The sequence below is a fragment of the Lactuca saligna genome, chromosome 4 (genome assembly GCF_052625555.1).
Source record: "Lactuca saligna cultivar CGN05327 chromosome 4, ASM5262555v1, whole genome shotgun sequence".
Classification (NCBI taxonomy): Eukaryota; Viridiplantae; Streptophyta; class Magnoliopsida; order Asterales; family Asteraceae; genus Lactuca; species Lactuca saligna.
The window spans coordinates 174,751,133-174,766,441 of NC_136420.1; the positions used below are offsets into that span (position 1 = coordinate 174,751,133).

Sequence of the window (15,309 nt, forward strand, 5' to 3'; positions counted from 1 at the left end):
GTGAACTCGGCAAAATCAGAAACTATAAATGTACTTGGCCATTACGATTTGAAGAACTTTTGGCTGGTTGGAAGGTTTTCAGAAAACGATTTTTAGCAGGAGAGAAGTTCTGGAAAAATGGTTTCAAAGCCAAAGGAGTAAAAGTTCTTAATAAGTTTATTTGTTTGGTACTTATGAACATGTTTATTAATTTGATTTGTGCTTGTTTGATTGTTGTTATGTCTAGCTGAATCTAGCTACTCTTGTTTAGCTAGATGTAGCTTTTGATATATGGTTGAGCTTAATTATTAATGGATTTGATTAGTTGGTAAATTTCTTGTGTTTGGTTTGTTATTACCTAGCATGTTAATATTTGTTTCTTTGGTTGCTTGAATTCATGTTCTGTGTAGCTTAGTGATTATTAGATTACATGAACTTGAAACCTAGTGATTTAGTGAGCATTAAATTGTTAGAGTTATAGTTGACCAAAATCTTAGATAGTAATTGAAGTAGATAAATTTAGTTATGCTAGAGAACATAAACTATGACTATAATTGTGTTTGCCTAATCTTACATAGCAAATTCATAATCTACAACTTATTCTATGTTTGACTGTGTGTGACCGTATATAGTTTTACATGAATTAGTTAATATTGGTAAATTTAGACTTAAATTACTAATACGATAATAACCAGCTTGATAATCCATAATTGTTAGCTAACCATAAAGAATAAGTGGAATTGAACTAAACAATAGTGTTTTTAGTAATTGATTGAAATTAAGTTAAGTTCGTATGATCTTGCAAAATTAGATAAAATCCTTCCTTTGTTAGTAATTAGGTCAATTTAGTGGTAAATAGATTAATTAGTTAGTACCATTCCCTGTGATCGACACCCGACTTACTCGACTATTCTATAAATTTAACTAGGTACACTGCCTAAGAGCAATTTAGTTAGTAAGGAAGTTAGGTTATAAATATTAAAATTAGGTGTAGCTTATTACACGCATCAAGTTTTTTGCACCGTTGCAGGGGAACGGCTTAGTTAATTACTAGTTTATTTACTTTAAATTAATCGATCCTTTTTGTAGGGTAAAACCTGCAAATAGTTATTTTTATATTTCATTTTTTTTCCTACATTATAGAACTCACTACATGAGCTTTATTGCTCACGACGTGAGAATTGGGATTCTTAGTTTTATTTGTTTCTGACTTGTCTTTCTTAGTTCAGTTTTACGTTTTTATTTTTTTATTTTTGTTTTGTTTTCAGGAGTTCATGACCAGAGGCTCTAACACACCTTTGGTGCCACCACTTGAAGATCTAGAGTCGGCCGTTCACAAAAAGAAGGATAAGAACGTGAAAGAAGATCAAACACCAAAGAAGACACCTTTACAAGAATTCAAGTCAGTGTTCTCAAAGAAGTCTGGGAAAAAAACGGAAGAGTCAAGTTCATCTTCAAAGAACAAGAGCAAGGTTGAAAACTTAGATCAAATACTTGTCCAAACCGAATCCGAATACGATACCGAGCCTGAATTTGAATTACATACAAGTGAACCCGAGAATGAGCCAAAGAACGAGATAGTGAACATTGAAGAAATGTCCATGGGAACATGTAGATGCCAAATCAAGTTTAAGAAAAATATATTAGTTATTTACAAATAGAGTTTCACATGTTCCATACTAGAAAGTTCAGGAAAAAAACACATGTATGTCAAAGGTAGTCCAAAAAACCCAGTGGTGACGTGTCTGATGATTCAAACGGATAAAATATTTAGTCTAGATGGCTAGGAAAGTTGAAAGGTTTGGAATACCAAACTACTTTTCAAGGTTGAAATAGTAACCTTTAAAAATACTTGGAATAACAACCTATTTTTCAAAGTTGAAATAACAATCATGTAATTGACTAATTGGTCTACTATATAGGCAAAATGGTGCACAATGATGTAGTGAGAAGAAGCTTGCATAGATGATTATTTTTTAAAAGAAAGTATGATATAGTAGACAAAGGGTTTTAAGTTTATAAATGTGCAGCCATTGAAAGAAGGAAAATATATACACACCTCTTATTACAATGCTATATACATAAAAATGTATTGGGACTTTATGATATTAAATAGGCAAAATGGGACCGAAGATGATGTAAGTATTACTTATGGTGTAAGTACCCCGAAGCTATATACATAAAAAAAGTTACAAGAGGTCACATCTTATTTACACCAAAATGATATATATATATATATATATATATATATATATATATATATATTCATTGTATAAAAGAGTTCTTATAACAAATCCAAAAATTATAAAAAATGACTAATGGCGACGTCTCAAGTATGTCTAAAACAGAAGAAAAACTCATAACCAGCAAGGTACCCAAATGTTCCAACAATACACATTTTGTCCGCAAACTAAACTATCAATTCCTCTTTCAATTAAAAGATCACCATAACAAATAAAAAAAAAAGAGAAAACCAGAGAATAACATTGTAAGGAAAGATCATCAAATAAAAAAAAAAGAGAAAACCAGAGAATAACATTGTAAGGAAAGATCATCTGCATGAATAGGAGATTGATTCCAACAAAACTTCACCAAAGCAGTTGGGATGCAAAACTCTGTAACTCTAGTGGTCTTGTAAGATAATTAAAAAACAATATTATGTTGTAGGATCATTATTGGATTTACCTAAGGATTTTTATTGGTTAAACTATAAATCCACGCCTTTTTATCTCATCTGCTGAATTAACCAAGAAACCCACGCATAGGCAAGTACCTTAAAAAAGAAGCACTTCAAGTAAGGTTACAATATGGTTTTAAAGTTACCAATGTAACAATTTATCCCTTGATACTCTCAATAACAATGTTTTAAAAACCGGTTTTTTAGTTGAACCGGTACGGTGACCGGTTCCCGGTTCAACCGGTTCGACCGCCGGGTGAACCGGTTTCTATATTTTTCATGTTTTTTTTTTCTATTTTTCTACACATACATACAGATAGAAATTAGGAATTTGATGTTTACAAGTTCAAACATTAAAAATACACATAGAAATAAGTTATAGATGAATCCAAATACATTAAAATAATACATAACCATAAGTTTTAGTATTTTACATCAATCCATATACGTCAAAAAGAAAATAAAGTATAATACCGAAACGAAATATAGTTTTTGATGAATACAAAAACATCAAAAGAATTTATAACTTTTACCATATGTTTTTATTAGAGAAAACTAAATAGATTTGAAAAAAATCACCAATGTTTATTATATAAATGGTTATTTTTCATGTGTTTTTATTTGGTTTAACCAGTTCAACCGATTTATTTTGACCGGTTCCACCAGTTTTTTCTAAAAACCGTCCGGTTCAATCCGCTTCAGAAATCAATGTAAAACCGGTGATAGTTAAACCGCTCCCTCTCCTTGTTCCCGGTCCAACCGGTTCGACCAGCCGGTTCAAACCGGTTTTTAAAACATTGCTCAATAACGAACTAACTTAATGAACCAAAAGAGACCCATTCTGAAATCGTTAGTATCGGGTAAACGTGTCTTTTATATAGTGGAACCTCATGCATCATCCTCTTACACTTCCCCTACAAAACAGAGCAAAATAATTCTTTAACTTAATTAATACATTTAATCAAACACATAGAATGAATAACTTTCTTTACAGGTTCGTGCTTAGTAAGTAGGAGATGAAAATAAAATCAATTACCTTCACCCATTAAATCGGAAAGAGTTGACAGAATCGACCCATTCTTCTTTGATCTACAACATTGGTTTTGAGAAAAGAAGGGGATGAAAATAAAATCAATTACCTTAACACATTAATTAACTGATATATTGATGGGAGAAAAAAAAACTTCATTCATGGCCTACATTCAAAAATTCATGGCCTTCATCCAAATCAAAACTTTATTCGTGGCCTTTATCCAATTTGGAGAACAAAACCTATGAATACATCTCAAAATCATTTAGCAAAGAAATATTGCCTTAAAATCTACATGCAAAATCAAAACCCGTCTTGATGACCCAATATCATTATGAAATTCCATTTTTTATGTCATCGGGTCTGATTCTTAAAAAATAAACACAAAATAACGAAAAATATAGAGATTGAGAGAAAGAAGGGGAAGTAAAAAAGGAGAAACAGAAGATCATATCAAGATATGTATTTCATAAATCAATATTCATACAAAAAAATCTAAATATGCCTACCTAGAAACGTCAATAGGGGGAGATGGTGCCATGACTTCATGAGACATTTCCTTGGATCTAGAGAAGAAGAACAAGGATTATCATCAACCATTGATTGGATCGAGGGTTCCAATGAGACATGTATTGAATCGGATGTTTATGATAAAAGCCCTAGTCCACCGAATTCAATTTTACATAGGATTACATTCCTAATTTGCAAAGAAAAAATCATCGTGATTTCAAAAGAGATTAAATGGAATTCAGGAAATGTTGAATCCAAGATATTGGGTGTCGGAATACGAAATAGGGTAAAAAATTAGGAAGATAATCAAGACCTAGGATATGCAGAGCACTGATTTAATGGTCAAGGGTAATTTCGAAATTTCAATTGCAAGATCATTTATTGAGACTCATCATATTACCCGTAAATGCGTGTCATACAAGTGCGTCATAAATGCGTGTCGTAAATAAACGACGCGAAAAGTGTGTCGTCTTTTGTTATAACAGGGTCTTTCTTAACACACATTTGCATGTCGTCTGAGCGTTTTACAACATGCATTGCATGTCGTGAAAAGCTGTTTTTGTAGTAGTGATCCATAAAAATAATATTAATTAATTGTTATCAAGTCTAAAGATATCTCTCCTAACATTCAGGGTTTTAATTAATTATCTAATATAGGCAAAAATCGGATTATGTCATATATTGAAACAGATACTTACAAATTAACAACCCCATAAATCATATTAGACAAGAAAATCTGAAAACCTGGATCTAGCAGATCTCACGTCATGAGAACCAAATGTTCACGTCGTAAGAAATAGTTTTCTAAATCCAACAACTGGATTATACTAGGGATTTGAATTAATTATTAAAATCAATTAATATCTAAATTAATCATTTACACACTTAATAAATTAATTATGTTAATCAATTAAACAATTAATCAAGTCAAAAGTTGATCTTCTATAACTTTTTATTTAATTATCAAATATGCAACAAATTTAGAATTGACAGATGTATGAGGCATACATTACCAAATAAAAGGCATGCAAATCAGATTAGACATATAAATTTGAAAAAACAAATTGATTAGATCTAACGTGGTGAGAATCCATTCTCACGTCGTGAGATACAGAAAACCGGAAAACGCACATCATTGTTCTTTCCACCCACCGCTCATTTGTGTGGTAGATGTTTGTTTGCTGAACTGTTTTGATAGGACATAATGAACATTAAAAGTATAATGTTATAAAGTACTAGAACCTTATTTTAAAATCACACTCTAGTTACTTTAGGAAAAATGCGAAATGTATGTTATTCTATGAAAACGCACATCATTTCTTTAATAAGTTGTTACTGGAGCGTGCATGGTTAACATGCACACTAATCTAAAAATGAAAGTTTTGGTTGTGATTTTTGGGATGTTACAAAAATTATAGCATTAAGCCACACCTTGAAAAAATCATGATTCGTAAACCTTGAGACTTGACATTGTCAACACGTTACGCTTTACACAATTTAGAATCTTAATTTAAATTGATTAAATTACGATTGATCTTTATATCACTAAATAGTATTTATGACATTCTTCAAACACTATAAGTTCTTTTCTTGTAGACTAAAGTCAAGACACATAGATTTGAAAGGCATGAACCATCCTATCATATACTTAATGACATCTATGACTTTTTTTGGAACGTCAAAACTTTATTTTATTTACTAAAAAAAAGCATAGCAAGGTACTTAGCAAAAAAAAAACCGACTAGTTTAAGATATTAAGGTGTATTGGAAGCCAACCAACCCAATTAAGAGTAATCTTATTACTCATATTTGACAATTATGAAAAAAAAAGATCGAGTTTCAATAAAAACAAAAATATAATCCTTTTTGCATGAATGGTTTTAAAAATCGGGTAGGGAAACCTCAAAATCGCGAGAAAAAAGCTTAGGGATGGCTAATAGAATGTCATTTGGTAAAATTGTTTTTATTTATTAGATTAGGGGATTATAAAGTACCAAAAATCATAAAAAATAATAATAATGCAACTACTTTTCCTTTTTTTTAAATACCAACTTTGTTCCTTCTTTTAAAAAAAAAAAAAGAACATTGTAATATTTAATATAATAAATTAGAAAGGAGAGGTCAGGGGTTGAAAGTCTCGGTGGAGACATGTATAATTATTTAGAAGTAGATTATAGTTAGTTTGCCCGTTTAAAAAAAAATACCCTTACTAAAAAAAAAAGTTAGCTATTTTTGTTATTGATTCTTTGCGATCAAATTATACTATGTTTGTTAAATTTATTGAATTTTTATTATTATTTATGGCAATTAATACATTTTGGACGTCAAAGATACCAAAAGAGCCAAGCATGATTGGGGATTGTAGCTTTTTAATAGTGGTAGGGGGGAGACGCCATCACGGTTACGGCTTCCGTGAAATATCTTTCAAATTTCAAACCCAACTCGCACAATTTCTTCTCAGTTTGATCAGTCTCTTTCAATTTCTTAGTCAATGGAGAACGGAATTGGAGCTCAAGTTTCATCATCGGCGTCTGGAGAACTACGTCGTGTGGGGCTGGTCTATGATGAACGGATGTGTAAGCATTCGACACCTACAGGCGAACCTCATCCCGAAAACCCCGATCGCATTCGTGCTATTTGGAACAAACTCATGTCCGCTAAAATTCCTCAGAGGTGTGTTCTCTTACACAAGCACACACGCTGGATATTTCAAGTACATGTAAATGTAACCTTGTTTTGGTGTAATTTTAAGGGATTTTAGATGAAATCATAGTGTCAGATAGTGTTGAAGTGACATAAATTTGTTCTCGGGTCATAACGTTCTGTATGTTGTATGAAATCTGCAATTCGTATATCTGAAGATTAAAGCAACCCTTATAAGCGATCATATCCACATGTAGAGATGACTTGCCATTTTGAGACATAATTATGCTTCTAGTACTAGATTTTGTTATTTACATTGCATGCATTTGTACACTCCAGATGTGTGGTCTTTGACGCCAAAGAAGTAGAAGACAAATACATAGCAGCAGTTCACACCAGTAATCACATCAATTTGATCAAGACTATAAGCTCTAAGAAATTGGCCTCACAAAGAGACAGGATTGCTGCAAAACTCAATTCAATATACTTCAATGAAGGTTCATCAGAATCTGCTTATCTTGCTGCTGGCTCTGTGCTTGATGTAAGAAGCTCATATCTGATTTAAGCTCTGATACATTTACATATCTGCAATCAACTATAATATTACTATACAATTTGTTCAACAGGTAGCTGCAAAAGTTGCAAAAGGTGAACTAAACTCAGCATTTGCCATTGTTAGACCTCCTGGACACCATGCAGAAGAAAATGAACCAATGGGATTCTGTTTATTCAACAACATTGCAATTGCAACAAGCTTTCTCCTTAACCAAAAAGTAAGACTGATCACTGATCAATGCATACAGTTTGTCAAATCAACAATTGACTACAATCTTATGAATTATCTATATTAATTCTTCTTATGTATGTTGTAGGAATTAGGTATTAACAAGATACTAATCGTTGATTGGGATGTTCATCATGGAAATGGTACTCAAAAGACCTTCTACAAGGACTCCCAAGTGCTGTTCTTCTCTGTACACAGGTAAATGATTAGTTACCAATAATACAAGTAAAAATGATAAATTTCAAATATTAATACAAGTATATAAATAATGCAGGGATGAGTATGGGACTTTTTATCCCTGTGGTGATGATGGATCATATGCCATGAAGGGTGAGGGAAAAGGTGAAGGATACAATATAAATGTTCCATGGGAGAATGGAAAATGTGGTGATGCAGATTATATTGCAGCATGGAACCATATACTGATCCCTGTTGCAAGAGAATTTAAACCTGATATAATTCTAGTTTCAGCAGGATTTGATGCAGGTTTAGTTCTACTTTTACTAACTCTTATTGATCATAAAGTTATGTTTTTGGGACTATAATTTTTCATTTTTTGTATTTTGAAACAGCTATTGGTGATCCTCTTGGAGGATGTCGTATCACACCACATGGTTTTGCTATATTGTTGAAGAAGGTTAGCACAAAATAAGTCATAAAATTGTGTTAAGGTTTATTTAATGGTGGTTGATGGTTTTGTTTAGTTGATGGAGTTTAGCAATGGAAAGATAGTTATGGCATTGGAGGGAGGATACAATCTCAACTCTATAGCAAATTCAGTACTTTCTTGTGTACAAGTTTTGTTAGAAGACAAACAAATTGTTGAACCTGATGAGATTTATCCATTTGAATCCACTTGGAGAGTAATCAAAGAGGTAAGTATAAGTAAACATCTTAATCTTAAATTTTGTTTAATCTCTTCTGAATTTTGAAAATTTTCATTTTCATTTTTTTTATTATGTGTTCAGGTTCGTGAGGAATTGAGTGCATATTGGCCGATACTTGCAGAGAAGTTACCTGAGAAGTTAACCAGTAGAGTAACACCTCTAGTTAAGGTAACTCAACCCTCTTTTTTGTCTTTTTTGTAGTGTGTTTATTTGTTTAAGTTGAGGTCATGTATTGTATGATGTATGTTGTAATAAAAACGGTTACCAGTTATCTGTTCCAATAAGTTGAACATACTTACAGTGGCCAATCCAGTATACTGGAAGTCAGGTGTGTGGACCCCACTCAGAAGTGGGTCCCACCAATGATATTATAGAAAAGCCAACTTGGATTCTCAGGTACACAAATTTTTTGCAACCTCATCAACGCTCCCAATCCATCATGATGATGATGATGATGATGACATCAGCAAAAAAAAAAAAAACTTGTGAAACTTATTATGTCCATCATGTGGTTGTAGATATACAGCTCAGAGTCAGAAGATGAAAATGATGATGATGAAGTATCAGAAGATGTTACAATACCACTTTCTAAACTCAAAGTTAGTGATGATGATGCTCATGGTACTCCAGCTAATTAATTATTTTCCTTAATCTGTTTTTACAAAAAAAAAATTGTTTCTAAATCTGGTAAGTTGGAAACTAAATGTAGATAAAGTTGAAGATTGGAGATCTAAGCTGTCGAAAGTTGATGTTTGGTATGCATCTTTTGGATCAAACATGAGTGAGTCAAGATTCCGATGTTATATACAAGGTGGCCAGGTAAATACCAAGCTTTTCAGCCCCTTTACCAGCTAGCTTTTCAGCTAACAGCTATACTGACAAACATAGCCAAGTATAAGTTTTTAGTTTTTTTAATATTTGAATTTTGTAGGTGGAAGGTATGAGAAGGGCATGTAAAGGAGCTGCTGACAAAAGTCAACCAAAGGAGGTGTTATGGAAGACTGTTCCTCATCGTTTATTCTTCGGTAGGGAGTCTACTGTTACGTGGGGTCCTGGAGGTGTTGCTTTCCTTAATCCTCAAACCAACAATCACGACAAAACATTTATGTGCCTTTATAGGATCACGTGTGTAACTTCTTACTAAATTCGTTTTTATTTTTACTAAATTCATTTTTATTTAATTTGAAATTCCAATTTCCATGCAGTCTTGAGCAGTTCAACGATGTTTTGCTTCAGGAGAATGTCTCTAGTGACACCACTTCTCCTTTCTTCGATCTGAATGCTTTAAACTCCATTGAAAATGAAAACAACATTTCTTTGAAAGCTCTCAAGGTATTATTTATATGCCATTGAAAATGAAAACAATTCAATCTTATTTTGTAGTTAACGACATTTGTTTGTTTGTTGTGTGTAGGATGGTTGGTATCATAACGTTGTCTACTTGGGAAAAGAAAAGGGTGTTCCAATTCTGACAATGACGTAAGCTTAATTTTTTTTACATTATGTTTTCTGTTTTTTTTTTTTTTTTTTTTTGAAATGTTTATTTTGGTTAAAATCCAGGTGTAGAGTTGATCAAGTTGAGGGGTTTAAATCTGGGAAGATACCATTGCGTCCACCAGCTAAAGAATATGCGGATACTTTGATTAGAGGACTTGTAATTGGAAAGCAGTTGTCAGAAGATGAAGCCATTGCTTACATAAATGAAGCATCTACTAAACCTTTATGACTTCATCATATCAAGTAAATTTCTAGGAAGGAGTGTTGTTTTTCACCTACGAAACTGATGATAATTGATATTGTGAATTCGTGATGAAAACCGATGAGATTGTGATGATTGAACTTCTGGTTTTTTCATTTAAAATTGGCTGTTTTTTTTGGGTTGAACTAACTACTTATATAGACTAATAGAAGAAAAGGCAACGCTACATGTTGGTTGGTTGGTTTGTTTTTTTTCTAACAGATGCAAATAAAGATTATAAAAAATTGAACATTTTAGGTTTTATTGATCACATAATTGGAATAAAAATTGCCAATACAATTACAACTACAATAAACTTAGCATATCCTTTAGCTTCCAATATAGTTTATCACCAATCTGGCAAGATAGAACCCTACTCTACAAAAGGGTAAAATTGTAAAACAAAATTGGTACTCATCTTGATTTAATAGCAGCATGGCCCTCATCACTCAAATGTTTATGTAATTTGGTCCTGACATTGGAAACAACCATAATATTAAGGCCAAACAGCAACACAACATATTAGGCATAAAATGTAGCAATCTATATTTTTTATATACCTTGAATCAAAATTAACTCCACAAGTATCACATTCATGCCCAGAATTTCTTGTTGTTGCCTGTGTGATAAGATATTATGTAACTTAATATTAAACACCAAATAAATTATATTTGGTAATAGAAAATTAATAATAATAACCTTAACTGATAATAATAATAATAATAATACCTTTTGTTTTTTGCCTCTAGTAGAGTTTTTTCCTTTTGAATTCCCCTCTTTTTTATTGATAACCTTTGAGGCAGGAGCTTGTTTAGCAACCTTTATCTTTACATTGGACTCATTAGCTTCTTCACCATTGTTCTCAATTTCTACACAAGGTTGAGATGATAATGATGATGATGATGGTTTCTCGCTATGTGAGCCATCATCATCATCATCAGATTTGTTGTCCACATCAGCATTGCCACTTATTTCAGGTTTATCTATTTTTTGTTGTTCTTCATCTTCTGGTTTTGTAGCTGTATCTTTCTTGCCTCCTCTCTTTCTTCTACCTTTCTTGTTATTATATTCCATCAAATCTACCTCTTCCTCTTCAACTTCAACATAAACTTTCTTTTTTGGCTTCTTCTTGTTCTTATTCCAAGATAACATTGCTTCTAAACTATTTTCATCATCATCATCATCATCATTATCATCTTTTTCTTCATCATGAGCTGTTTCTTCCTTCTCAATTATGACCTCTTCAAACTTTTCTTTCAGTTCTTCAACCTCATCAACAAGAACCTCACCATCATCAATGTCTTCACTTCTCAGATCATCATCTTTGTTTTCTGTAACTTCTTCTTCTTCTTCTTCTTCTTCATCTTCTTCTTCTTCTTCAAAAGCTTCCCTCAACTCTGCAACTTTCTCCTTATGCTTCTTGGATTGCTCATGATTCTTCCATTGTTTATCACTTTTAAACTTCTTCCCACACACCACACAGTAAAACTCATTCTTCCGCTCATCTTCTTCTTCCTCCTCCACCACCACCTCATCTGAATCCTCCATTTTTGCCCAATCAGGCTCCTCATACAACCTTGCTCTCTCTGCTTTCACTCTCTCCATTTCTTTCTTCCTTGCCCTTTCCTCCTCTTTCTTTTTCTCAATCTCCTCATTCCTCTTCATCTGCATATCAATCACTCTCTTATCCCTCTTCTTCACGAACTCTGCTAAACCCCTAACAGTTTCGTTATACTCTCTCTTAGCCTTCTTCCTGATCTTCTTATTCTCATCCTCCATCATCCTCCGAGACTTCCGATTCGGTCCTGCATTTGCATCATACTCATCCTCCCAAACAAAATCCATCACTGTTACGAACCCTAACCAGTATCCGTAAAACGCATTCACTTGAGCATATGGACTATCCAAATTACCCATCAGTGGCGCCTCTTTAACAACATCTCCTAACCCTAACGTCTTCGCGAATTTCAGTTCGTTTCGATAGATTTTATCGAACACATCGGCGTAAACCTTATAGAAACCCTTACCTTTATCTGAAAATCCAGAGTAAACGGAATTTGAGAAGAAGGATAAGAGATCGGGGACGACAGCAGAGCCGGAGGATGAATTGTTAGGGTTTGAACCGGAGAAGAGGATTTGAGAGCGGTGGGAATCGTACCATGTGCGCTCTCGCACATCGGAGAGGACCTCGTAAGCATTGACGAGCTCCTGGAAGGAAGCGGTGGCTTCAGCTTCGCTGACGCCGGACTTGATTAGCTTGTCCGGGTGACGTTGGAGAGCGAGCTTTCTGTACGCCGAGCGGATTTCATCGGCGGTGCAATCGCGTTGGAGACCAAGGACTTCGTAGAGGCATCGCTTCTCCGGCGAAGTCATTGTGTCTGTTGGAGCGGTTGTAGTCTCGTCAACTAGGGTTTTTGATCCTTTAATGTTCGTTGGTATTATGATTCATGTACAATGTTGAGGCAGGGGTTTCTAAATAAAATATCTAAAATTTCATATATCAAAACTATTATAAATTAAATAATTTTTAAGACAAATTATTCAAACCTTTATATATGAAAATTTTTCTATAAAAATTCAAATAACAAAATTGAGTATCCGCTTTTTCTCTTTTAATATAGGGAAAATGATTTTAAAAAGTAACAAAGTTTCCAAAATATTGAAAAAAATATCCTTGTTTTTTTAGTATAAAAAATCCTGTTAAATTATATTTTTTTTGTATGCAGAATATCATTGAAGTGTACATGTGTTTAAATAAACATTTAAGAATTCTCATGACATGATGTCACAATTGTTTTTCTTTTTAACCAATGTTCACGTTGAAGAATATAACATCTCGAATTTAGGGCTAAAAGTTAAAGAATAAATAAACAAGCAAACTATTTAAAAATGACAAATAATTATATTAAGAAATAAAGTAGAATATTTTGAAAGTTTAGAATGATGATTTCTCAATATTTAGGTATTTGGGGACTAAAAATGTCAAGTTACTAAGAGTATGACTTAACTAGATTTTTACTTATTTAACTGTTTAAGACCAGTTTAATAATGTTTTGGATGAAAAGGGACTTGTGATTTACAGTAGCAAAGTTACATCTCACATATTAGTACCTTAGGTCATTTTTGTAATAATAATAATAATAATAATAATAATAATAATAATAATAATAATAGTAATAATAAAACACAAATATAAGGGATAGGAAGTGAAAATTTATAAAATAATAGCCTTACGCTCTTCATTTCAGGAGATGGGATTGACCGGGAGAAGCTAAGGCTGTGAAAATAATGATTTCATCATAAGAAACCCTTAGAATTCGATCTCAAGCTTTCTTAGTTCATTTGGTGAAAGTTGTGTAGTAATCTAGTGGTTTAAGGTATACTTTCTTCCTCCATTTGTGTATAAATCCGAGTTTCACCTTTTTTTTGAGAGTTGAATTCGATTTTCATCTCATTTGATGACTAGGGTTTTGTGTTCTAATCAAGTTAAGATGATCATGTTGGTTTCTAACTCAAAGCCATCATTTCATGGTAGATTTGATATTGATTTTGCTAAATCTCCATAAACCCTAGTGTAACGTCCAAATTTCAAACCAAAATTTTCCATTCCAATTTCAACTTTAAAGATCTAAATAAAAGCAGCTGATTTAAAACATCTATCAGAGTATAAACATGGGAGTTATTAAATGCGGAAATCTTTAATGGATGCGATGCAATCAAGCCGCGCCCTTCCTCAAAATATTAGAAAACCCGAAACAATTAAATTATAAAATCGTAAGCACAAAGCTTAGTGAGTTCCAAAAAATACCACATATCATACATATTAGTAGACTTAACCCTAGGGGTATATTTCAACTCATATGAATGTTATGATCCAACCGTAGTCTTACAATCATTTCCGTTGCTACAACTTAGCTACAGTCTTTCTTGCCATGATCCAACTATGGTCTTCCATGCAAGTCACAAAGACAAACATGTGTTGTGATCCAATCACAATCTTTCATGCAAAGTCACAAATATAATATAGTAATCTACATAATATCTTTTACTACTCACTAGATGCATTGATCAGTGAAAGGGTAAAATTATCTAGATTGGACATATTAATAATTATCATGGTTCTAAAAAGTGCGTCATGGTGTGTTCAAGGCGAGGTTTTTTTTTTTTTTTTTTTTTTTTTTTATATATTTTCCGATCGGCCCTAAAATAATTGAGTTTTTGTTAATTTTTTGATACTAAATATTAATATAATACTTCTAAAAACTTAATATATTTGATAAAATTCAATAATTATATGATTTATCTTTTTTAATTTACGCATTGAAAAATGTTATGGTTCGCTAAAATTTATTATGTCTTAACCTACATAATATCTTTTACTACTCACTAGATGCATTGATCAGTGAAAGAGTAAAATTATCTAGATTGGACATATTAATAATTATCATGGTTTTAAAAAGTGCGCCATGGCGTGTCCAATGCGAGGTTTGTTTGTTTGTTTGTTCTTTTTTTTTTTTTTTTTTCCGATCGGCCCTAAAATAATTGAGTTTTTGTTAAATTTTTTGATACTAAATATTAATATAATACTTCTAAAAACTTGATATATTTGATAAAATTCAATAATTATATGATTTATCTTTTTTAATTTATGCTTTGAAAAACGTTATGGTTCGCTAAAGCTTATCATGTCTTAACTTTAACATTGCCGCCAAGTAACGCCTCATGTTATTTAGATATCAGATAATTATCAATATTCATTTTACAAACTCACGCACTAATAATTTTATTTTTTGTTTTTTTATAAGAATTATGGAAATTTTCTAAAAACAGTATTTATTATAACTTTATGAAGAAACTTACAAATTCAGATCCAAAACATATATCTCTTTGAAACATAGAGGCGTATGCAAAAAGGTTTATATATTGTCAAGGGTACAAAGTCTTTTACCTAAGCAATAAAATATATCATCCATTCATGTCGATCATATTGGAATGATACTTATGATAAAAAAATCTATAAAATACCAAATAAGAAGCCGTGTGCGCTATAATAAACAAACA

General features: G+C 32.2%; 2 protein-coding genes across 2 annotated transcripts; one reads left to right on the forward strand and one right to left on the reverse strand.

Moving 5' to 3' along the window:
• The first annotated feature begins 6,551 nt into the window (after window positions 1–6,551).
• On the forward strand, window positions 6,552–10,384 carry LOC145043107 (histone deacetylase 5-like). The gene is made up of 14 exons (XM_078991665.1): window positions 6,552–6,869; window positions 7,179–7,380; window positions 7,466–7,612; window positions 7,712–7,821; window positions 7,898–8,109; window positions 8,196–8,260; window positions 8,328–8,498; window positions 8,592–8,678; window positions 9,029–9,131; window positions 9,220–9,329; window positions 9,442–9,635; window positions 9,716–9,842; window positions 9,925–9,989; window positions 10,071–10,384. Exons 1-14 carry the CDS (start codon window positions 6,688–6,690, stop codon window positions 10,234–10,236), a joined length of 1,941 nt encoding a protein of 646 aa, XP_078847791.1. The 5' UTR covers window positions 6,552–6,687; the 3' UTR covers window positions 10,237–10,384.
• Window positions 10,385–10,483: 99 nt separating this feature from the next.
• Window positions 10,484–12,696, reverse strand: LOC145043108 (DNAJ protein JJJ1 homolog). Its single transcript, XM_078991666.1, has 3 exons — window positions 10,978–12,696; window positions 10,809–10,867; window positions 10,484–10,720 (listed from the first exon to the last, which is right to left on the reverse strand). Exons 1-3 carry the CDS (start codon window positions 12,619–12,621, stop codon window positions 10,663–10,665), a joined length of 1,761 nt encoding a protein of 586 aa, XP_078847792.1. The 5' UTR covers window positions 12,622–12,696; the 3' UTR covers window positions 10,484–10,662.
• Window positions 12,697–15,309: the final 2,613 nt, after the last annotated feature.

What these genes read in the sequence shown, in the direction of transcription:
- LOC145043107 (XM_078991665.1), top strand. Translation starts at nt 6,688, where the DNA reads ATGGAGAACGGAATTGGAGCTCAAGTTTCATCATCGGCGTCTGGAGAA. An exon ending in GCTTTCTCCTTAACCAAAAA is followed by an intron (nt 7,613 to 7,711) that starts GTAAGACTGATC and finishes TGTATGTTGTAG; the next exon opens with GAATTAGGTATTAACAAGAT. An exon ending in CTTGGAGAGTAATCAAAGAG is followed by an intron (nt 8,499 to 8,591) that starts GTAAGTATAAGT and finishes TTATGTGTTCAG; the next exon opens with GTTCGTGAGGAATTGAGTGC.
- LOC145043108 (XM_078991666.1), bottom strand. Translation starts at nt 12,621, where the DNA reads ATGACTTCGCCGGAGAAGCGATGCCTCTACGAAGTCCTTGGTCTCCAA. An exon ending in CTAGAGGCAAAAAACAAAAG is followed by an intron (nt 10,868 to 10,977) that starts GTATTATTATTA and finishes CTTATCACACAG; the next exon opens with GCAACAACAAGAAATTCTGG. An exon ending in GGAGTTAATTTTGATTCAAG is followed by an intron (nt 10,721 to 10,808) that starts GTATATAAAAAA and finishes TTCCAATGTCAG; the next exon opens with GACCAAATTACATAAACATT.